Source organism: Chenopodium quinoa, unplaced genomic scaffold (genome assembly GCF_001683475.1).
Source record: "Chenopodium quinoa cultivar QQ74 unplaced genomic scaffold, ASM168347v1, whole genome shotgun sequence".
Lineage (NCBI taxonomy): Eukaryota > Viridiplantae > Streptophyta > Magnoliopsida > Caryophyllales > Amaranthaceae > Chenopodium > Chenopodium quinoa.
Window position 1 is genome coordinate 2246719 of NW_018743919.1, and position 23764 is coordinate 2270482.

The 23764-nt window shown below is 34.2% G+C and overlaps 3 protein-coding genes across 5 annotated transcripts; 1 reads left to right on the plus strand and 2 right to left on the minus strand.

Moving 5' to 3' along the window:
- The first annotated feature begins 1985 nt into the window (after positions 1-1985).
- LOC110687336 (beta-glucosidase 46-like) lies at positions 1986-9185 on the plus strand. 2 transcript variants are annotated; one of them, XM_021863971.1, is made up of 12 exons: positions 1986-2204; positions 2376-2442; positions 4641-4699; positions 6092-6167; positions 6298-6372; positions 6509-6596; positions 6791-7043; positions 7401-7516; positions 7612-7867; positions 8069-8171; positions 8270-8378; positions 8660-9185. In XM_021863971.1, the coding sequence occupies exons 1-12, from the start codon at positions 2025-2027 to the stop codon at positions 8880-8882; spliced, it is 1605 nt and encodes a 534-aa protein (XP_021719663.1). In that variant the 5' UTR covers positions 1986-2024; the 3' UTR covers positions 8883-9185. The 2 variants fall into 2 exon arrangements, with proteins under 2 accessions (XP_021719663.1, XP_021719664.1); XM_021863972.1 differs by having other exon boundaries at positions 2119-2204; positions 2359-2442.
- Positions 9028-14788, minus strand: LOC110687193 (zinc finger MYM-type protein 1-like). The gene is made up of 4 exons (XM_021863804.1): positions 14783-14788; positions 11964-12264; positions 10744-11849; positions 9028-9159 (listed from the first exon to the last, which is right to left on the minus strand). The coding sequence occupies exons 1-4, from the start codon at positions 14786-14788 to the stop codon at positions 9028-9030; spliced, it is 1545 nt and encodes a 514-aa protein (XP_021719496.1).
- Positions 14442-23656, minus strand: LOC110687337 (RNA pseudouridine synthase 6, chloroplastic-like). Of its 2 annotated transcripts, none has more exons than XM_021863973.1 (10): positions 22638-23656; positions 21249-21377; positions 20878-21132; positions 20723-20804; positions 20033-20148; positions 19905-19959; positions 19584-19695; positions 17965-18134; positions 16009-16351; positions 14442-14897 (listed from the first exon to the last, which is right to left on the minus strand). In XM_021863973.1, exons 1-9 carry the CDS (start codon positions 22877-22879, stop codon positions 16079-16081), a joined length of 1434 nt encoding a protein of 477 aa, XP_021719665.1. In that variant the 5' UTR covers positions 22880-23656; the 3' UTR covers positions 14442-14897; positions 16009-16078. The 2 variants fall into 2 exon arrangements, with proteins under 2 accessions (XP_021719665.1, XP_021719666.1); XM_021863974.1 differs by having other exon boundaries at positions 14442-14902.
- Between the last annotated feature and the right edge of the window lie 108 nt (positions 23657-23764).

Below are 23764 nucleotides of genomic sequence, written 5' to 3' on the forward strand. Positions count from 1 at the left end.
GCATCACCATTTAATATTACATTGGTCAAGTTTTGTTTGACATAATTAGCTGTATACGTCATTGAGGTTGCATTGTCAAATGTCATAGACATGATTTTTCTTGAAGGTTGTATTCATTTATTGCTTCCATTAAATAGTTAGCAATGTTAATACCGGTGTGGGGGTATTCCAGCATTTTGAAATGGATTATTCGTTTTTGTAACAACCATTGATCATCTACCCAATGGCAAGTCACACATAAATAGTGATATTTATAACCACTATCCCAAGAATCGGCAGTCAAAGACACTCTACAATTAAGTTTACTCAATTCGTCTTGTAACTGCATTTTGTACTCTAGGAATTCCGTCAGAAGGCCGTTTTCCAACGGAATTTCCGATGTTTTCGACGGAAAAATTCCGCCGGACGGCTGTTTTCTTGTAGTGGTCCACAATAAATTATTAGTATGAACCAGGTCCATTTAAGAGTTTGTATGAGAATTGACCCCGAGATCAATGTCTTAACATGTAGATTTTAAGGAAAAAATTGTTTAAGATACAAATATATTAGTTTTGTTACTACATTTTTTTTTGAGGGATTGTTACTCCGGGTCTGTTAGACGTTAGCTTTAAAGGTAGTTGTTAGCTTTTATACCTAGTCAAAACACTACCTTAAAATAATATTTGTATTTGGTGAAGTAGTGTTTTAACTAGCTGTTAGAAGTAGAGGTAGCTTTTAAGTAGCTGTTGTTGAAAGCTAAAAAAGATAAGCTTTTGAAATTTTAAACTAGCGTTCAACCTTATTTTTAGTTTTATTTATTTATTTATTTTTGTTTTTCTAATGAATCTATTTTTTTTAGTTTTTATCTTTTTGACTCAGTATTATATCAGGTTTTCTACTCTGTATCCTTTTCTCTCTCTATTTGTTTTTTTTAATCTTATTTTTTAAAATTGATTGCTTAATAGCATTATATATTATACTACATAATATTTATAATTATCAGACATATGATACACAACACATTTATAATAATAATAATAATAATAATAATAATAATAATAATAATAATAATAACCGTCTTTTATAGTTTCAATCGCTACTTTTACCAAACACTCACTGTATGAACCACTACCTTGACAGCTGACCTTTAACAACTACTAATTGCCAGCTCACAGGTACCTCTACAGCTAACAGCTACTCAAAAGCTAATAGCCAACAACTACAACTAGTTTTGCCGAACAGACCCTACATTAATATCAAGCTTAATATATTAGATTCTTAAAAAGGGTAATAAGACCAACTAAAACTCAAAAGGTGTTCTTGTTAGGTTTTTCACATTCAGTATCCATGATACTACAATAATTTGTTCATTACTAACTTAATATTAATCTTATTAAACAACTAGAACTCAATACACATTCTTATCAAGTTTCTCAGTCATCAAATGTTTTGTACAATTCCAGAAGTTTGTCAAAAATAGATTAGTAGATTCAAATAACAAAACAAAACTGATAAATTAAGTGGAATATATATTTAACAATCTAACAATAACAGTTGGACTAAAAAATTAGAGGTTACCACACTTTGGTGATAGATAACAATTCAAGTTATGTACTGTTGAATATTTTCCTTAGAAATGAACTAACGGGACTGAAAATTAGTTTAATTCGGGTAAGGAGTGTATTAGCTTAATATGAGTATGAATGAAGTACTCAAAATACTCTCAATCTTTAGAGCATTTAAAAAATGAAAAACATTGCCGGAAAATTTCTCACTATTAATGCATGTTTAGCACCAAGAAATTACTCTCGCCTAACTTGCTTTGTAGCGCCATTTTCCCAATTAATTTCCCCCTCTTTTTTTATTTGGTTTATGGTGACATAGCGGCTTTTTATTGGGGCCCCACATACACCTTGTGCATGTGTATCATCTCTCGTTACATTTGTCCCACCGTCCAACACCACAATGTCAACAAATGTTTCCCTTCCCCTTTATAAAAGCCCAAAACAAGATGCGTTGCTCAAAAACCCGAAACGCACTCCAAAATGTTGTCTAACAAGCTACCATTTACAACAACTATAATCCTCTTAATTATATTTATTTTTCCTAATTATAACTTTGCTTATTATCACAGTCTTCCAGAGAGTGAAAATAATGGTGGATCATCTTCTTCATTTACACTTCCTTCAAACTTTCTCTTTGGTACTGCTTCTTCCGCATATCAGGTTTTAACTCCCTCATTAATTCCTCCAAACTTTATCATAACTTTTTTTTTTTTTTTTTTTTAATTTAGGATTTTATATAAGCTTCGATTCTCATTGGACTCATTTTCCAATGTAATAATTAGCATGCATGTCCTTTTTTATTTTTATTTTTTAGTTCTTCTTCAATTTCAGTATGAAGGTGCCTACTTAGTTGATGGTAAAGGGCTCAACAATTGGGATACTTTCACTCATATGTCAGGTTAATACTATATTCATATACTCCATTCCTTTTTTTTCTTTTTTTTTTTTTTTTTTTTTTTTTTTTTTTTTTTGTAAGCTGGAGATGAGATTGTACGGAGTTTTAATAAATTAAGATGTTAGTGAGGTAAATAAAGTTATTAATTTATTAAAAAGTAAAGTGGTGTGTGAGGGAGTGAGGACCATTGGAAGAGTGAAAAATGATAAAGTAAGAAAGAGTGAGGACATTAATAGATAAAGCTATATTATTAAATTATAAGAGATTTCCAAAAATGAAACTCTAGCTTATAAAAAAAAGGGAGAGAGTACTTTTTTTTTTTGGTAGGTAAGGAGGAGGGTCTTATTGGACTAGAACCTCTTACTGACTAATCCGACCTATTAGCGGATTAGGTCTTTGGAAGTGGGCGTAAGGATAAAAGAATTCCTACTCCAAATTTTCCCTTAGTGTGGTTTGATCCCATAGTATGACCGAGTTTAAGATTCTAAATCCATCATATGGACTAACTTTATCTATAAATTATACTTCCTCTGTCACTTTATTTTGCACCATAAAGTCATAAACCCAGTTTTTGTAAAAGGTTTTTCGGTCAAATGGTATAAAAAATGAAGGACATAGAAAGTGCAAAATATTTTATTTAATACTCTCCTTGTCCGAAAGTAATTGGCACGTTAAACATGTTTTCACTATTCACTCTGACTATTGTTTTCTAGAAATGTAATAAATACATATTTTATCGTGAAATATGTAGTTCAATAGATATTAATATAAAGTTTCTTAATATAATTTTTCTTACAAATGGTATAAAAAATGAAGTACATAGAAAGTGCAAAATATTTTATTTAATACTCTCCCTGTCCGAAAGTAATTGGCACGTTAAACATGTTTTCACTATTCACTCTGACTATTGTTTTCTAGAAATGTAATAAATACATATTTTATCATGAAATATGTCGTTCAATAGATATTAATATAAAGTTTCTTAATATAATTTTTCTTACAATTTTTTATTTATATTAATACATAAAATTAAGGTCAAATTAAGTGTATCGACATGTGTGTAAATTTGACCTGTGTCAATTATTCTGGACATAGAGAGTATTAATAAATGACAATAGAATTTGTATCAAAGAACAACTATAACAATTAGGCCTCGTTTGGTTGCATTTGGGATATAGAAATACATGAAAAATTATAATTCATGGGAAGTTAATATTCCTAAGAAATGCTAAAATCATGTTTGGTTGATAGGAAGGAAATTGAATTTCCCATTTAATTTCCTATGTTTTGTTTGGTTAACCTTATGTATATCTCATGTATTATGACTTCCTTAACTACTTTTTGTATAAATAAATATATTTTCCAATTTTTTGAGGGTAAAATTGTAATTTTATCCAAAAATACATAAGGGAATTTTGATTGACCAAGGTATAGTGGGGGAATTAAATTCCCATGTTTTGGAGGAATTTCCATTTACCAAGGAAATTCAACTTCCCACGTATATGTCAACCAAACAACTATTCATATACTCACTTTCCATGAATTTTTATTTCCACCATCAGTAAAGTGTAACCAAACAAGACCTTAAAGAGAGATGATATTTTGAATAATTTTTTTTTAAAAAAAAAATTATTACCACGCATTATAAACATATTGTATACGGTGATTTGATCTTGTACCTAATTGCCGAACAATCTAGTTGTATCCGTACCGTGATACCCTTGACAAATTGAAACACAATTTGTGACAACTGACAAGAAATATAATTTGACGATATTTTAGATTTTGAAAGAGAACGAATATACTTGTACTGATGGGACTCGTGACAGTATGGAAATGAGCTGATGTAAATCATTTGATGCTTTGACAATAATAATTGGATAAGCAATTTCCAAATATAGCTTAGGTTAATCATAATTTAGAATAAAGCCCTAGATTATGATAGTAATCGTACAATATTTTGAATTTGAGGTGGATGCAAGCAAAGAGTGTATTCGTCAGTTTGAGTTACTAGATGTATTAGCGTTTTTGTAAAAGCGTGTGTAAACTGATCAATAAGGACATTGAAATAATTTATTAGTATGTAGTAAATTTGACAGTATTTCAATGTTTCTTACACTCCTCTAATCAAACCTACTCTTGTTTCTTTGTTTTACAAAAAGATTTTCTCCTAAATGTTGCATTTTTTGTCTCTTAAACAGGAGGGATATTAGATAAGAGCAATGGAGATGTTGCGACTGATCACTACCACCGATATCTGGTATAACGTTACTAAATCATTAAGAATAATTTCATTTCATTGATTAATACATGTCAAGAGACAATTGATAAAGCTAAAATAAGATTATTAATTATGAAATGCTCAATATGAGTAATAATATTTATTCAAAATAATACAGTCCTACAATTACAATTATTTTGGGGTCACAATATTAAAGTAATTAAATTTTAATTAAAAATTGTAACAATATTTACAAATATTCTGAAAATGAACAAGAGTTATATGATTGAATTTTCTGGCTCAAAATTTGTAGATTTTTATTTTTATGAGTGTGTTATCTATTACTTCGTAGTATCAATTGACTGTTGGTGTAGTGGTGATTGGGGTTGCTCCTGGTAAGGAGGATCGCGTGTTCGATCCCCGCAACAACAATTGGGAGGAGACTGAAACCTAGCTATCCAGAACTTAACCCCAAATTCAGATTAGCTCAAAGGGTGAAGCGTGTGGAACACAAAAAAAAAAAAAAATCTATTACTCCGTAGTATAATCGAAGAAAATGTGCATAACACTAGTGTTAAAAGAAGAAAGCGAAAGTGCATGCATGTAACGTGTGCTTCTTTGCCCTTTTGTCTAATATACTACGTAATATATACTCCGTATATGTGTAAATTACTAAATTGACATTTGTGTTGGACAGTCGACACCCCATATAAACACATAAGCATGCTGCCAAATATAGTTAGCATTGGGACCATACTCTCTTGCTTGGTCGATCCACAAAAAAGGCACAAAAATAAACAACAAACTATACTTATTACGAGAACATGATAAAAATGTCAAAAAAAAAAAAAAAAAAAAAAAAAAAAAGGATAAAAAATGTCGCTTTAAAAAATGTCACTTTTAGATAACAGAGGAGTATACGAGCGAGGGATGTTGATATGGAGCAATGTTACATCCACCCACTAAATACAATATAAAAGTATCATTAATCATATTGTGTTGTATTTCACTATCAGTATCTATTACTATTCTGTATTAGTAGTGGGTAGTTTACTTAGTGGGTAGACAGTTTTTAGTGGGTAGACAGTTTTTTTTTTCGTTGATGTGTTCCTTTGATTCCTAGCATGGTAATGTACCGTGTGGTAAATAGTAAATGCAGAGTAGTAAACATGCGGGTTAAATTAATGGGAATTGTACCATTTCGGGGGAAATGCAGTTGAGACTTGAGACTAGATCAAGAATGATCGATATTGACAAAATTGACAGTTACTAATCTTACTATCAGTTACTTACTCAACAACTTACTATATCAAGTTATCAGACATAATATTCCTCCGTCTCAGATTAGTTCTTACACTTTCTTTATTCATTTCAATTTTGACAATAACAACTATACAATCTAGCTAATCAATATTCACCTTGGTGAAACAGGAAGATGTAGAGCTGATGGCTGATCTTGGACTCAACAGTTATCGTTTCTCGATATCATGGGCTCGAATTTTACCAAGTAAGCTCATGTTTACAATAGCCATTACACTATAAAAAAGTATACAAAGTTCGTTCAGTTTATACTCTATACATAAAACAGCTAACAGGTAGTTCTAAAACTGCTCACTGTCACTCAATTTACATAACAGAAGGAAGATATGGAGTCGTTAATTTAGCAGGCATCAGATTTTACAACCAGCTCATTGATACTCTACTTGCTAAAGGTTTGTTCTAAGATACGAAAAGAGAACATGCTTTCAGGAGTTTAAGTCTTACAGAAAAAATTACTCTAACAAATATTTTACCTTTTACTTCGGCTAAGTAAACTCATCTGAGTTATTTTTACTTCCGTACGAGCAGGGATTCAGCCTTTTGTGACACTGAGCCACTATGATATCCCTCAAGAACTCGAGGACAGATATGGCGGATTGCTTAGCTCTGAAATACAGTAAGCACATATGAAGCATGAAACCAATTATGCATTCTTCTATAAACTAAAATCAGTTTTCAGAAATCCAGCTTCCACCGAGCTTTTAAATTTAGGAGGTCTAGTATAAATCACTAAATTTTAAAACATTGAATAAGTTCAGAATCCACAAGTGCTTCGAAATGAGAAGAGTACTAAAGAATTGATACTTGCAGGAAAGATTTTGCATACTATGCGAATATCTGCTTCAAATACTTTGGGGACAGGGTAAAATACTGGGTCACCTTCAATGAGCCGAATGTTGATATTATTTATGGGTACCGTACTGGTGACTACCCACCAAACCGGTGTTCAGGCTTATTTGGAAACTGTTCAAAAGGAGATTCCGAGAAGGAACCCTTCATCGCTGCTCACAATGTTATCCTTGCTCACGCGGCTGCTGTAGACCTTTACAGAACCAAATACCAGGTAATGGTAATTGGAAACTATGCACAAGAATCTGGAACCAGCTTTATCAGTATATGAACTTGTAATTAAACTGCTGAGTACTACTAGGCCGGATTGGTATCAGTTAATTTCAATGTTTGGTTTTCAGATTTCAACAGTCGTACACATGTTAGTTGCATATTGAACTTAAAATCAGCGCTACACATACTGGTCATGTTAAGCATGAATTTAACAGCAGAAAACAGTAAAGTATTCCTATAACTTAAACCTCAAAAAGTTGAAAGAGCTAACAAACCTGCTACAAAGTATGATGTATTATTTGCTTTAGTTTGCAAAATGACACTTACGAAAATGTGATTGATATTGTAAAACAAGCAGGAAAAACAAGGAGGCATCATTGGGCTTGTTGTTAGCGCCATATGGTTTGAACCTATCAGCAACTCGCCATTCGACAAGTTTGCAGCTGAAAGAGCTCAGTCTTTCTTCATGAATTGGTATTCTAATAGCCTCTGTGTCATAAATAAAATTACTCTTACATAGTTACATATATTGAGAAAAAGGACTAAATGGTAAACGCTATTTTGTGCAGGTTTTTAGATCCAATCATGTTTGGAGAATACCCAGCAGAGATGCGAAAGATTCTGGGACCAAATTTACCAAAATTTTCAAAGAACGAGAAGAGGATACTAGATAAAGCACTTGATTTCATTGGTATCAACCACTACACTAGTTTTTATGCCCAAGACTGCATGTTCACAAGCTGTAAATCTGGATCGGGAGTTACCTGGACAGAAGGAGCATACCTGAGAACTCCATATAAAGAAGGCATTTCCATCGGCGAACCAGTAAGCAATCTTTGCAAATCAAAACCTTTTTTTTTTTTCTACTTAGATTGGATTGCAGATAAGAGCCAACAGATTGTCATAAGCTCACATAAGGGCAACAAAATTCAATTCAAAACAAAGAGCCGATGATCTTAGCATACTATGTATCTCTTATATTCTCGGGTGACTATATCATTGTGTTTTCATTTCAATTTGATACAGACAGCAATGGATTGGCTGTACATCCACCCACAAGGAATGGAAAAAATGGTGACCTATGTTAAGGATAGATACAATAATACACCCATGTTCATAACAGAAAACGGTAAGCTGGTGAAGATCGTTGTAATTTGAGGAGAAATTCCAATGCATTTTTGTGTCTTAAGTCAATTCCTTACTAACACTAAAAGTTTTATCTGGCAGGGTTTGTTCAAGAAAGCAATTCAAGTACTAGTGTCACCAAGCTACTCAATGACTCCAAGAGAGTGGAATACATGGCTGGTTACCTGGATTCAGTCCTAAGTTCTATTAAGTAAGTTTTCTAGGAATACTGTAAGTAGTAACCTTCCGATTCTTCTCTATTACTCCATTCGGAATTAAATGTCACATTGTCCTTAACCTTCATAATTATGGATTCACCATGATTTCACCAAAATCACCATAATCTATTTCTGTTTTAGAAACTGTGAATGGAAAGGCAACTAATTTTTGAATGGAAAGGCAATCTAATTTACCACGATATCTTAACATAGGTGGCTATTATTTTTGAATGGAAAGGCAACTAATTTTTCATCTCATACTCCTTATGAACAGGAAAGGAGCGGACGTTAGAGGATACTTTGCATGGTCATTGCTTGACAACTTTGAGTGGTTATATGGATACACCAGAAGATTTGGGCTATATCATGTTGATTATAATACATTGAAGCGAAGTCCAAAATTATCAGTTGCTTGGTACAGAAACTTCATTGCCAAGCATAGAACACAGACAATAAAGAAGCAGGGTAGAAGTGAAGATGTATTACAATCATCTTAAGACTTCTAGCAGAGGAATACATAAGAACATCATACAGAATAATCTTAGTACTCAGACTCCTTGTAACTATGTCTTACCTGTGAGGAATGGCATATCTGTATCCACATTGACGTTTCTAAGAGTCAAAGTAATAAAGGACAGAGAATCAAGAAGCAGAAAGGCGGTAACTGTTAAGCCTTTCCATCTTCCACCACAAAGTCGCAAGTTCATTCTTGTCAAGGGATACCAGGTTATGGGATAGGTTGTATTCATTGACCGATACAAGTTGTAGACATTTCTAAAAAAAAGGCATCTACATGAATACACCAATGCTGTTATGTCATATACGTATATATGAAAGTAACGGTAAATATTACATACCTGAAAAAGTCTTACCCGTATGGCTAATAATTTCTTTTCTTTTATCTTATTACTTAAACTCTTCATTTCAACTCAACACTAGGACCTTTCATTTTAGGTCCCTTTTTTTTTTTTTTTTTTTTTTTTTTTTTTTGGTAAAACAGTCAATTCGGACATTTGGACACATACCCATGTGGTATTCAATTTGAGAAACATAGGTTTATTCCCTTTTGAGACATCAAATTACTCATCCACAAATTAAAGTGTCATTGGTGTCCAATGGTAAACATGTTTTAAGGACCATACATGATATGATATTTATGGTACAGGACTACAGGTGTATAATTATGAAGCAAGCAACTACTACAATTAGCTAATAACATCAAAGTAAAGTGGCTTAATTTAGCTAATATAATAATTCAACTTTTCCAAGCTTAAATATAGCAAGTTTTAATTGGATGTTTGATGGGTTGAAGAGACAACATGATGTCTCAGTCCACCTAGTATAACTAAAACATTAATCATGGATTCTTTGCCTTAATTTAGTCCACAAATGACATATAGGTGTCTAAATTTAGAGAAAAAGTAGCACTATCACATGGAATCTGTTAGCAGTAGGATTGATGAGAGATGGATGAGGCTTAAATTTGATTTTATCAGGCCATTAACTGGCCAAGAAGGGAATTTCCCGAGGAGGCGGGGAAAGATAAGGGGATAACAACCCACAAGAAAACTCGTCTATTTAGACTGATAGCTAGAATCTTTACTCATTCAGAAAACCACCACAATACCCAACAAGTTAGGATAGTAAAGATTTTAGCTTCTAACCTCATAGTTGGGAGGTGAGAGCTGTATCCAGTGGCGGATTCAGGATTTAAATAATAGGTTGTCCCATCCCATCATCGTCCACCGACCGCATAAAATATCAAAAAATAGTCAAAGCTTGAATGATGGACAAAAAAAAAAATACATAAAAAGTTCATTTCATAAAGTAATTCAAATTCATATTACAACTAAAAAAGTACTAATTTTATTACAATTGCTCTCGACGAGTTTTCATATTTTGATAACGATGTATAATATCATCCATGCTAACATTGTAAAACAAATCTCTTTCTAGATAAGTAATCAAACAATCATTCAACATTTGATCTTCCATGCTATTACGCAATTTATCTTTAACTTGCGTCATTCCAGAAAATACTCTTTCTACACTTGCCGTTGCAACGGGAAGAATCAACACTAACTTCAAAAGTAAGTAGACTCGGTCATGAGTTTCAAACTTTCCCGTCTCAACAAGTTTCGTAGAAAGTTCACTTAGACTTTTCAAATTCCAAAATCTCTCATCATTTCGAACATCAACAATGAAATTTTCAAGTGAATGTTCAAAAAATAATAACTCAGAGCTTGAAAATTCACCGGGATAAAATTTAGCAAGTTGAACTAACTTTCTTTTGTCAAAAGAATGAAACCGATTTGCAGGATTAAAGCAAGACATACACACAAGTAATTCCTTACTTACCTCGGGAAATCGATTTTCAAGTTCTTGTAATTGAAGATCAATGACACTTAGAAAAACTTCAACTCTAAAATGATGAAGATTAGTCACATGTGGACCTTTACCTCTATACATTCTTCTCCCAGGAACCACATATCGCCCCTCCATGTTTGGAACCTCAATGTCATATTTAGCCATAGAAGAAGTGACTTTTTCCATATGTGAATCCCATCCTTCATCTCTCAACTTTTGCAAACTAGTCTTGGTTACATCAACCATGACCATTGCATTTACAATATCTTGATCATGTTTTTGCAATGCCACATTCAACGCATTTGTAATGCCAAATATATCAACCATCAAGTGTGCCACAAACACAAAATCAAATGACATCAACAAGTGTGTAATAGATTGTGCTTTATTCGAATCAAGTGTATCAGATACTTCTGCAATGGAATCAAGTGACAAAAGTATTGAAGGATATAAATCAAGCACATTCAAAATGGTTTTAAAGTGAGATCCCCAACGAGTATCACAAGGTCTACATAAGCCACGTTCTTGATTTAAACCAGTTCCCGATTCAATTTCACCCAAAGATAATGCTTCTACAACCCCTTGACGTTGTTTTTCTCGAAGAAATTCTTTCCTCTTAGGTGAACCTCCCACAAAGTTCAAGAGAGGTGCAAGTACGTCAACAAAAAGCCAACCACAATCTGAGTTTTTCTTAGTAAGTGCAACTTGTGTCAATTGAAGTTGATGAGCAAAGCAATGAACAAAGTATGCTTGAGAACATTCATTCAATATTAGAGTTTTAAGGCCATTGATTGAACCTTGCATATTACTTGCCCCATCATAACCTTGACCTCGAACTTGAGAGAAAGTTAAAGAGTGTTCCATGAGTAATGACTCAATAGTAGCTTTGAGAGTTAAAGAACTAGTATCAGGAACATGCACAATACCAAGAAAACGCTCACACACTTCCCCCTTTTTATTAACAAATCTCAAACAAAGTGCCATTTGTTCCTTATTGGAAACATCGGCAGATTCATCAGCAAGAATAGCAAAAAATCCACCATCAAGTTCTTCTAATATTGCTTTAGTTGTTTCTTTAGCACAAGCATTGATTATATCTTTTTGGACACTTGGAGAAGTAAGTTAACAATTACCAGGGGCCATTTTAAAAACAACTTTGGAATACTCAGGATCATGGTTTGAAAGAAGAGTTAATAACGAAAGAAAGTTACCTCTAGATAATGAACTTTCCTTTTCATCATGACCACGAAAAGGCAACCCTTGGAACAATAGCCATCTAATGGTTTCGATTGAAGCTTCCAATCTCTTACGATAGACACTCATGGTTTCCGCTGTTTGTTTTGATAAAGCGGTGGCAATGCTACTCATTTGATTCATGAAAAAGTTCATAGCAATCACGGCATTATTGTGAGCACTCTTGTGTCCACCAACATGCTTTACAATTGTGTCTCTTCTATTCCAAGATCTGAAACCTCCATTAACAAAAGCATCCACTCCCGCTGTGTTACCATCCTTAAACAGATAGCAAATGAAACAAAAGGCAGCATCTTTCTCAACACTATACTCAAATGGTCAAATATCCGGCCATAACTCACATTCACAAATCACAAATTCACAACATTCAAGCTCTAATCAAGTGACGATAATCAAGTCATAACATTCAAGCTTTTATAAAGTCATACAAATAATCAAGCACTAATCAAATCAAGAAATTTCACCCAAAAAAAAAAAAAAAAAAAAACTCATACACTGATATAGTGATATTAAACATACTGATAATTTTGATTTAAACATTTAAATTGATGATTTCATATAGAAATATAGAATCTAATCTCTATAATCTTATTGCAATGTAATTATATAAATTAAAAGTTTAAAACTAACCTCAAAAAAATCGAATTTGGGGAGCCACTGCACGAGCACGACGCTAACAAACTCACAGACGGATTGACGATTTGACGGACGCCTCACTCATACCTGACGGAGAAGCACGAAAAGGCTGCCGGGCTGCCGGCGAGGCGGCGATACGGTGAACGGCGACGGGGCTTGGGTAATTGGGTGACTTTGAGACTTAGGGTTTCAATTTGGGGGAATTGGGGATTTGGGGATATTTCTGCCTTCTGACTTTTCTTAAATCGTGAAATTGTGAAAATGAGGTTGTAAAGCCCAAAAAAAAAAAAAAAAAAGTTTGAGAGTAATGGGAGTCGAACCCGTATCTCATATGTGGTAGGATGGGGAACAAACCACCAGACTATAAGCTAAAACTCTTGATACTTAGTTTTTTTTTTTTTTTTTTTTTTTTATAGAAAATAATAGGTTGTCCGCGGACCCACTATGACTACACGTGGGTCCGCCACTGGCTGTACCACTAAGCGTTTGTTTGTTTGTTTGTTTTTTAACACTGCCATACCGTCACAGATTTTGGGGTCGCAGTTTTGCCAAACCCTGTAGCAGACGGCAATGATTAAATTCACGTTGTGAATAATAGGCGATAAGGTGAAAAGAATAGGACTGGATTGCTAGTTGTAAGTCATCAGCAGTTCACAACTACCATTGGTTTTCTGTTTCAACTCACATCTTCACAGGTTGATTTAGTCCATTTAATGATTATCCTAAACACCGAAAATGGCGAAAAAAACAATCATTGGCCTATCAAGTTCTCTGCCAAGCAATGAAAAGGACTCCATAAAAGAAAAAAACAAATCATTCTCTAGATTACATCAAGCAATACATGAAATTACTCACCACACAATTATACCAAGATAATATATAGGTATAGGAAACACCCAACGAAAAATACTTGTCATTCATCAAATTTTAGATTAAATTTTGGAATTCCACCTAATAATGCTAAAAACGTACACGCATAAGGTGATGCGGGTTTCACATGCATCATGTGTCCATATTTTTGACGCTAATAATATCAATTTATACCAAAAAATGTACACTATATTGCAATTTGCAGAACTACTGCAATATATCCATTACAGATCTAGTTGCTCAGCTTGAAAGCCTCCTACATCCACAGATGTATGATAACACGGAACTTATCATCACAAGCTTACACATAAGCTCACTGGCGGATCTATAAAGTAATTTCGTATAAAATTTTAAAACTGCACAATTAGAACTAATCTCAATGATTGCTGCAGTGGTAAATGGACTTTTAGCTAAGTTTTGGTTGTTATGCGACACATCAGGGGTTCGACCCTCTCAATCCCCATTTTCTTCATTGACTTTTTCCTTTCTCTCTTATTATTTTTTTTTTCATTTCCACACTTTATTTAATTAAAGAGTATGAAATATTTTGTTAAATGTAATGGTAAATGAGCTACATCAGAAAACTACTAGCATTAATTATAGAAATAAAAAAAAATATATACACAAATTTAATACACCATACAACTTCACAGTTTTTTTTTTAATAAGTTCTCAGTCAAATTACATCACATTGCATTGCATAAAAAAGTAACTCAGTCGGTTATTTTGTTAACCTTTTTTGGCGAAATTTATATATATGACCAGTTTGACCACCTATGAAGTCCAAATTTTCAGTTATTCAATATTTTTTTTTTGGTTTAAAATTTTCTTAAATGACTACATGCTACCCCTAATTGAAAATCCTGAATCCGCCACTGCATAAGCTGGTAAATGCTACACGGTTATTGGTCACTTCTATTATCACCAGAAGTTCAAATTTGTAATATTTACATATAGGTTGTATCAGTTTCATGTTACAAGTTTACTGTTACTACTCAAAAATGGACAGACGAAACTACAATTTCATCTGAAAGTGCAATCAGAAAATTTTCAATCTCTTTGTGAAATTAAACATTAATAAAGCTTAAGTTTGGAAATCAGGCCTTAATCCAGAAGCACTCTTGAATACAGATCTTCAGAGAAATTCCATATCATTCAGAGATGACTCAGAATTTTTCTGATTTGTACTTCACAATCTTCAGAGGCAAGGAGAAGTACCTGGTCCCGTTCTGTATCTTAGCAGTTGATGGATACTTCAGTAGTTAATTGCCTGCATCGCTATGCTCTAGGCTTTTTTAGATGTCGAAAATGTGATTTGAAAGGAGCCCTTTGTTATGGACCTTATGGCACGCAATGAACTATCCATTAATGGAGCGGCTATGAATCTGTACTGAAGAAAATATCTCGTATCAATGATAAAAACACTTGGGCAAATTTCGGCTAATGAAGTGAATCCGTTCAGTTTAAATTTGACCAGAATGGATAGCCTCAACATATCTTAAGCTAATTAACAGGCTAGATCCGAGCGGAAGGGGAAAAAAAAAATCTTAACAGACTCGTTAAGGTTGTGGAACTAACTTATCTTGAAATTTATGCAAGGAATTATATAAACATTGGGCAAGGGTCATCACAGTCTTCTCCTAATCGTTTTATATTAGCATAGTTCTTTAGGCTAATATGCATGTAGTTATGACTAATGACTCATGAATTCAAGGTAGCATAACGGTGAAAAAGTTTTTAGCAAGGAACTTGCCCCCTGAACAGATACAGCAAGAACAGGCTGATAATAATGCTTTAGAATGTGGACATGTGGTTTATGTTGGAAAAGACAAGAAAATTGGAGAGAAATTTCCTAATATAATTTTCGACTTTTAAATAAAACCGGCTGTACATTAGTAATTGTACTCCAGTAATAAAATTAACCTAAAGTGATCAAAAGTTACCTTAATATAAATTAAAGTTACCTATGTTTTATTGATAAAGGTACTCTTTCTAAGAGTAAAAATTAAATATTAATGTGTGAAGGGTAAATATATCAACCTTATAGAACTTATCTCATGGCCTATATACATTAAAATCATAAGTAGTATTGGGTTAAAGTTAAGCAAGTTAAAAGTTACCCTATAACTAACTGTTCGATATACACTAATATTATTGTGAACAGGGTGTACAGAAAAGTTTTTTAACTTTTTTGTAAAAAAGAACCCTTGGGTAAATCTCTTCGGCAAGTCAAATCGAAGATATCTCCAATAATAACTAAAAGGCTTCTCCTTAATTTTTCCTTGGCTAAAGAACTCCATTAGAACCACCACTAACATGCTTTGAGCCCTTAGAAAGCAAACTTAACAATTATTGTGTGTGATAGGTGTACCAAAGTTAAAGAAGTTTGCTAAGAATAACTCTGCATTATACATATGTAGGACACATTAAAGGTTCTACAGCATACATACTGATCAGAGGAGAAAGTTAAAGAGTGTGTATAAGAAATAAACTAACCTGGATTACAGCTCTGCATTAGAATTTCTTCCTTGTGACTACAGAGGGCACCTGAGTCATGAAAATAATCTCATCTCCACCACGGCGACCCAGCATTGTAGATATGCTCACCGTTGTCCCAAGAGATTTGACAAGCTTGAAGACCAATTGCAACAGTGGGTTCCTTTCCATGCAAAGCAATCCAATTATCAATAGCAATATTTTTTTCATCCTCACTAGTATATTCTTCTTTACATTTTCCAAGAGGATTAATGTTTGGAGTGGCTTTTTCTGCAAGAGAAGCTGGCATGTACATGGAATCGCCAATTATAGGTGCCCCACAAGCAGCAAATTGTGCTCGAATCTGCGCAGGAATATAACCGAATAATTAACTACACATAGTTTCTTGCCAATTATACTACAAATCTATTGAAGTTATCCAGAAAAGAAGCAAAAACAAGAGCAAGAGCAAAAGGAACAGAAACAATTGCATAAGAAATTCAAATATAATACAACAGTTCCCCAGGTAAGTGATTGTTAGCTTGTTCCATTCTCACATTATTACTACATCATCTTTAATTTAGCGAAATTTAGAATGTAATGTGACAGCTTGCTTTAACTCTTGTACCAACACAATTTAATTTCAGGAATCGCGTCACCACTGACAATTTTCATGGACAGAAGATTGACAGCCCAGGCCTTTATCCACAAGCTAAGGCAGGTCACATACATAATATTTCTTTTCCTCAATTAGCTCCTCAGATCCAGCCAGGTGATTTTGTTTTCAAGTTTTACAAGGCTATCACCTACTTACCACAACCTACATTTGAACAAACTAGGTAAAGAATGACAGTAGGGCAAGGAGAGAACGGGAAAGATTGGAAAGGGGAAGTGAGACAATAAAAATGACACAAAATCACATGTACTAAACAATGGGATATAGAAGGGCAAGCAAAGAGATAGAAAAAAAGCAAAATTATATAAGAGTAACATGAATAAGAAAAATGCATATGTTCTCTGTAAAAAGATAAAGCCTCTCCACATGTTAGGGGTTCAGCTACAATTCTAGATACATCTCAAATTTCCAAACCTTTCCAAAAGAAGATTATGTTGTAATCATTTTTTAAACAAAGGTACCAAAATGATCACATTTTGGAAAAATTTCACCGCGTAATGGATCAGTAAAATGAATATGTTACAACAAAATTCTTCACCAACGGCCAACTGATTAGAAAGATTGCTATGAATCATTAAAACTTAGACAAGATAAATGGAAATATAAGGGAAAAAGAGCATGAATTAGATAGATAATTTGGAATTGCAGAAAATAAAGGATAGTCTGGCTTCCGAGAGGCTTAATTCTCTCACAATGAACAATCTAAAAGCTAAAGAAAACTCACATCAATTTTCAACTTCCTTTCTCTCCCACTGATTTGATTTATTTATACCCATCATCTTCTTCTTCGACCCACTTTCTACCTAAGATTCAATTGGCAATTTGGCATCTCTTTTAGATTTTTAACTTCCAACGCAGTGACTAGAAGTTCAATAATACATTTAACAAGAAACGGTCAATAAAGTTCAATATTTTCACAAGCGAAAATTGCAACAATGATAGCCCAAGTATTTGAGAGGGAAGCATTTGAAAAGGCTAGAATTGATGAGAAAAACAAAAGGTACCAAATAAATAATATTACTATGATCGCAAGTCAAAAGTAATAGGTAAATTAGCATATACTATATGGCGATCTATGATAATGAGAAAATATGCTAAGACATGAGTGTGCAAGATTTTGAGTTGGCATGAAACTCAAAGGCAGATCCAAACTCAAGCTCAGTGTATTTGAGAGATTAAATGCAAATATGAATTCCCAACACTATATTTACACTAAATTTGTTGCAACTTCACAAGTGCGAACAGTAACATAGCAGTTTCCATCTACTTCAAATATTTCTACACGCACTTGTATCACTAACCTGGTGAGTCCGACCAGTCAAAAGGTCAACAGTGCACTCGTAAGCCAAATTCTTTACAGGCCATCCACAGTCTTCAATTTGATACTTTTCTCTGATGGAAGAGTTCGGCCAAGGAACTTCCTTACAATCCAAAACTTCCAGCCGGCATAAGAGCCATCTATCAATACACTCTGCAACAGAAAAGCTCAGGACAGTTACTATGACAAGTGCAGGAGGTCCTCTCTTCAGTTGAGTACAAAAGATGCACAGAAACCCTATTACTAAAATTCTTTTACACAACATGATAGTTTGGATGTGTCAAATAACTTATCGTATGCAATGAAAAATAGTTGTTTGCTACTCGCTGAAATATTTCCTAAGACTGAGGTACACAGCTATCCCAAAGTATCCACCAAGGATCCCATCTATCTAACTCCCTTAGTCCCACATTTAAGTTAACATCTAATTTTTGTGCGGAATTTAAGGAGGGTAAAACAGTGGAGAATAAAGTGGGTGGTTGGCTATGTGACCCAACTTTACAAATAAAGAAAAGTAACTTACATAAAATGATATTGAAAATGGAAAATGTTAACTAATTTATGGAGTAGCCAGTAACGGTAATGAGTTTATATGTAATTTTGCATAATTGCATGGAAATGTCCGTGGTAACGATATTAAGACAAGGTAACAAGGCTAAGGTAACACATGGGAAGGCATCTTAAGACATGATGAATAAGGATTGACCAAGGCACAAATGAGATGAATCTGAACACCAAGTAGGACTCCCGAGGCCCTTTGGGAATCCCAAGAAGCACCTAGATGTATTATACATGAAAATCGAACCAATTTTGGAGGTTTTGGGACCCGATAATGAAGATTCACATAATTGTAGGGACGCATCCTAAGGTCATATAATGTTATTTTGAACCATATACGGCCATTATTCAGTCACACATAAAGGCCCGTGGTGGGCTATAGCCAATAAAAGGAGGCGTATACAAAAACAACAATATTGATTCTTTAAAGGCAAAGTGGATAGCTCCAACCACTCAAATGGCTTCCCCAAGGTATATGGGAAACACCTCGACCTATTTCCTTTTCTTTGGAAAAGTTTAAAACTGTCCAATAATAAAGGCTATAATCTACGTTTTTGGACCAATTTCAGTGGTTTTGGGACCCGGTATAAAAAAATCTCAAGACTGTAGGGGAGATGCATCCCGGGTCATATAATGTTTTTTTGGAGCCATATATGATAATTAGTTGGTCACATAAAGGCCCATGGTAGCCTTGAATTAATTAAGAGATGCGTGTATAGAAATGACTAAATTGATAGTTTAAAGGCAAAGCAGATGGCTCCAACCACCCAAATTGATTATCTAGGTGTCGCAGGGTCCATGGAAAGAACCCCGACCACTTTTCTTATTATGTATCTGTTTATATTCATAACTTCCACTACCACTCAATACCACCTGGTCCACCTCTCTATATGGTAATGAGTAGTGACAAAAGTTTACAAAGAACAACACTTACTTGGGGATATAACTGCAGTTCTAAGAACATAGCCATAAGACTTTCATGACTACTGCAAAATTGCAACCATTTATTACAACCAAACTTGGCATGTTTTCAAGAATTATTACCTTCTGAAATAAGTCGTGGAGCAAAATCAAAAGGGCGCATGTAATGGGTATATATTCCACGAGGTACTGGTGCTGCAGCAAGTGCAAGGTAGAGCTTCTTAACCATTTTATCCTGATATCCATACACAAAGGGCTACATTAATATAAATTTATATATGTTTGTTCTGGCGCTCCAGTAGCATGGACATAGATGCACATGCACTCTATAAGATTGGGGATTTGCTGGAGTGGAAGCTTAAACCTCTTTCTTATTACTAAAGTGTGTGCGTTATCCAGGAAAATTTGTGTAATCTCATTATCTAAAGGATTTCATAGACTTACTCTAATCTTCTTATGAAAAGTTGAGCAATACTTCTTATTTCTGGCCAGCACAACACTGCAAATGAGCCACACTTAATACAGAACTACTTTATAACACAAAAAAGTTTCAGAAAATTGCAGAACATTACCATCCTTCAGTACAATTATCAATTTGATGTGTAGTAAGGAGTGGATAAGTCAATCCCAGGGCACGAGTGGCAAAAGTTGCACAGCATTCTTCAATGTTATCTGAAGACCCTCCAACCTAAACAAAGGAAAATTAACACTTTAGAAGAAATCATTACTTCCAGATTATTTGCCTTTGTAATGAGAAAATTGATGCAAAGCAAGTGGCATGCATGTATTTCACATTTTCACATGGATCATAAAAAGTAATAAAATATGCCTTTAAGTTAGCATTTCTTCGGTGTACAGAACCACAAAGAAAAATTAAACAAATACCAATTCAAGAAGTTGAAAGTTTGAAGCAGACACGTATAACAAGATGAAAACAAGCAGAGACGATACATTGTATAATTTTAAGGAACTCCAAGCTGTCACTAAGAAGCTTTAACTAAGAACTAAAGGTCATTAAACAAGATATCAACCACAAAGTAAAACACAATAATCAAGTGTTTCAAGTGAACCGATAGATGAAAAGTGTTATTGTTTGTGCAAGGATACAGGCGACACGCTGCCATTTGAGGCCATATATGAAAAGAGTTATTGTTTATGCAAGGATACAAGCAAAATGCTGCCATTTGAAGTGAGGTTTCCAATTTCTTAATCATACAAATGTTATCATGGGGGCAATGAGTGATTATTCAGTATTTACTTACTGAGGTGCCAGCAGGTTTGTTCAGAACCACATAGGATTCAGTAACAGCTAAAATCCTTGACTTCCAATCAATTTCGTAGCACCTGATGAGAATACAAGGTTCAATAGTGAGTAACAGTGAAAATTAAGTAGATACAGTAATCACACCTCAATCACCTTGGGAAGCGTTTTGGGTGTACATGAATGCGCAAGTAAGTTCCTACTTCAAAGAATTCCTCTATGCGAGTTACTCGGAAGGTTTTTTGAGCTTCTCGGAAAGTTTTCCCCTTGATTGAACGTCTATGTAATAGAAGTTCAGGAGATGTAAATTGTTGATACAGTTGAACTTGTTCAGGGGTAGCTGTTACAGGAGGCTCTGGACATATAAGTGCATAATATACAGCTCCGAAACGGATGAGATCTGCAACGTACCTAAATAAACAGTTCACTTTCTTAATTATGTCACCCTATCCATTCATTTAACCTTGAGAAGTTGAGATAGGCCATTAAAAGAAAAACAAAGATCAGAAGACAGTAGCATCACTCACAATGGTGGAAGATCCAAACTTTTGCTAATGTATTCACAAACAGGGCTTTTTTCCAAGACAACCAAGTGCTCTATTCTTGGTGGAAGATTTGTTGATGGACAGGGTAGTAAGCGGCTATATTCTGGATATCTAGAAAAAAAATCAAATTTCAGAGTTAAATACTAAGATTAGAGTATGCAAAGAGTAGGGAAGAGATAGGGATTGCTCGGCAGCAATATAGTATGTCATAAGGAAAAAATGTAGGCTGCAGTCGCTGCACCCTATAAAAGCCTATCAGATGCATTAACACCTTTAGAAATGGAGGAATAATAGTTCGGGTAAGAAGGATGATTCCTGAGGTCATCAGAAATCGAAACCAATCTTCTACCAAACAAAATACATTAACTAAACATCCAAGTAGAATTTTTACAAATGAACACTTCAATACAAAAATTAATCATTATCGGACTTCAAGTAGCATTTTTCACTAAAATTCAGCTAAACAATTCACAGTTTATATTAATGCAGTGAAAATGCAATCGCTCAACAGTTTCCATCACCTATTGTTTGGTATGAGTGGTGGGGTAACACATTCCATTTCCTTAGGGTAACCATAAGTCCATAACCAACTATTTGTTACCCTTCCCTACCCTATGGCTATGTTAATAAAAACACTTCCCTCGTCGATCCCCAGTTCAATACAACTCATACAAGGGATTCGTTTCCTTTATGCATACCAAACAACTAATGATGATAACACTTAACTTGCACTGAGATGTATAAATACCCTGAAGGAAAACTATTGGGATTCCATGATTCCATCCTTAAATCCTTAATTAGGCTACTATGCAGCAATATTTCTGATTTCTGATCGAAAACATTATTTTCATAACCTACATACCTTAAAATTTACCAATCAACAAAGAATAAAAACTAGTAATCAAGATTCCATCTTTATGCTTCTATTCACCAGGCACACCAGCTATCCTTAATTTTAGCCTCAAGTACAATTGCCATTACTCGGATATAAGAAAATTAATTAATAAAAAAAAAATGCTAATACTGATGAATGCCAATTAGCTTAGTTAGTATCAAGTCTTGCGGGGTTGTACTCAAGACCTCAATTGAATCACGTCTACATCACAATTGCACTATATGCCTACCTAAACACCCAAATAAAATTTCATGCTAAACCAAAATTAGTAAATTGAACACATTGCATCTCCTACCAATTCAATCATGCTTCAAAACTAAAAATTCAAAAAAAAAAAAAAAAAAAAAAAAATAGTATACACAAATAAATACTAGTATAAACAATATCAAACACCCAATTAAAATGTGCGGTATATAAATTTTCTACTAAAATCATGAGAGCCCTAAAACAAAAAGATTGAATTTTTTGCTAATTACCCATTAACAGAGGGAATGGTAGACGAAGCAACAGTCTCACTATTAAAGATTGAAACTGGACTATTGATATTCGCTCTCACAAGCTTATTGTAGCTAATAGAATGGGTAGCAGCTAAAGTGCGCCGGAGGGTAGTCGGAGCTCCGATTAACCGGAAATGGGTTCCCCGGAAAGAAGAGAACAAAGTGTTGATAAAGTTTGGCCCGAAATTTGAGGGTCCGAGTGACATTGGGTTCCCGGGCATTTTTTGTGGCTTTGTTTTGCTCCTTTCTTTCAACAAGAAAAGAAAGATGAAGTAATCCAATTTACTTGTATTTCTTTTTAAGGGTTCAAAATTTGGGTTCAAACATGAATTGTGGATTTGTTGGAAGATTAATTTAAAGGAAAAATAATAGGTGTGATTGGTTGAACATTCTATACATTTTTTTTTAAGGATATTTTTATTTGATAATCAAGAGTTTGTTAGACTCCAACTAATTTAAATTTGAGTAAAGTTAGACCTTAGGAATATGTTAGACTCGGACTAATTTGAATTTGAGTAAAAAATTTTTGTTTTTTTTTTTTTTTTTTTGAGGGGAAACCGAGCAATATTATTAAGTATAAGAAAGGCTTAAATCAGCCATTACAAGTTCATGTATCTCAATAAGATACTCTTCTAACCAAACTCTAACACCAACATAATTGCTACTAAGTTTGGCTAAGCTATGAGTTACTCGATTTCCATTCCTTTTCACAAATGTGAAAGAGACAACAGTGCAGGAGCTAGCAAGCAAAAGAATGTCTTTGATAATATAGCCAAACTCGGTCGGATCTGCTATACCCTTCCTTAGACAATGATGCAGCTTGAGATTCAGTTTCCAAACACACTCTCAAGAAGCCTGATTCCATGGCAATCTTTAAGGCATGTCTCATAGGCTCATAGCCATTGCCTCAGCAACCTCCACATCAAACCTGCCAGCAATTTGCACACACGTAGACACCACTACATCCCCAACCTCATCCCGCATCACATCCCCCAAACCCACCTGGTTATGTTTGAAGATAGCTGCGTCTGAGTTCACTTTAATTGTTCCAAATGAAGGCGCTTTCCAGCAACACTCCAGAATTTCAGTGGTGGTGTGACTACCCT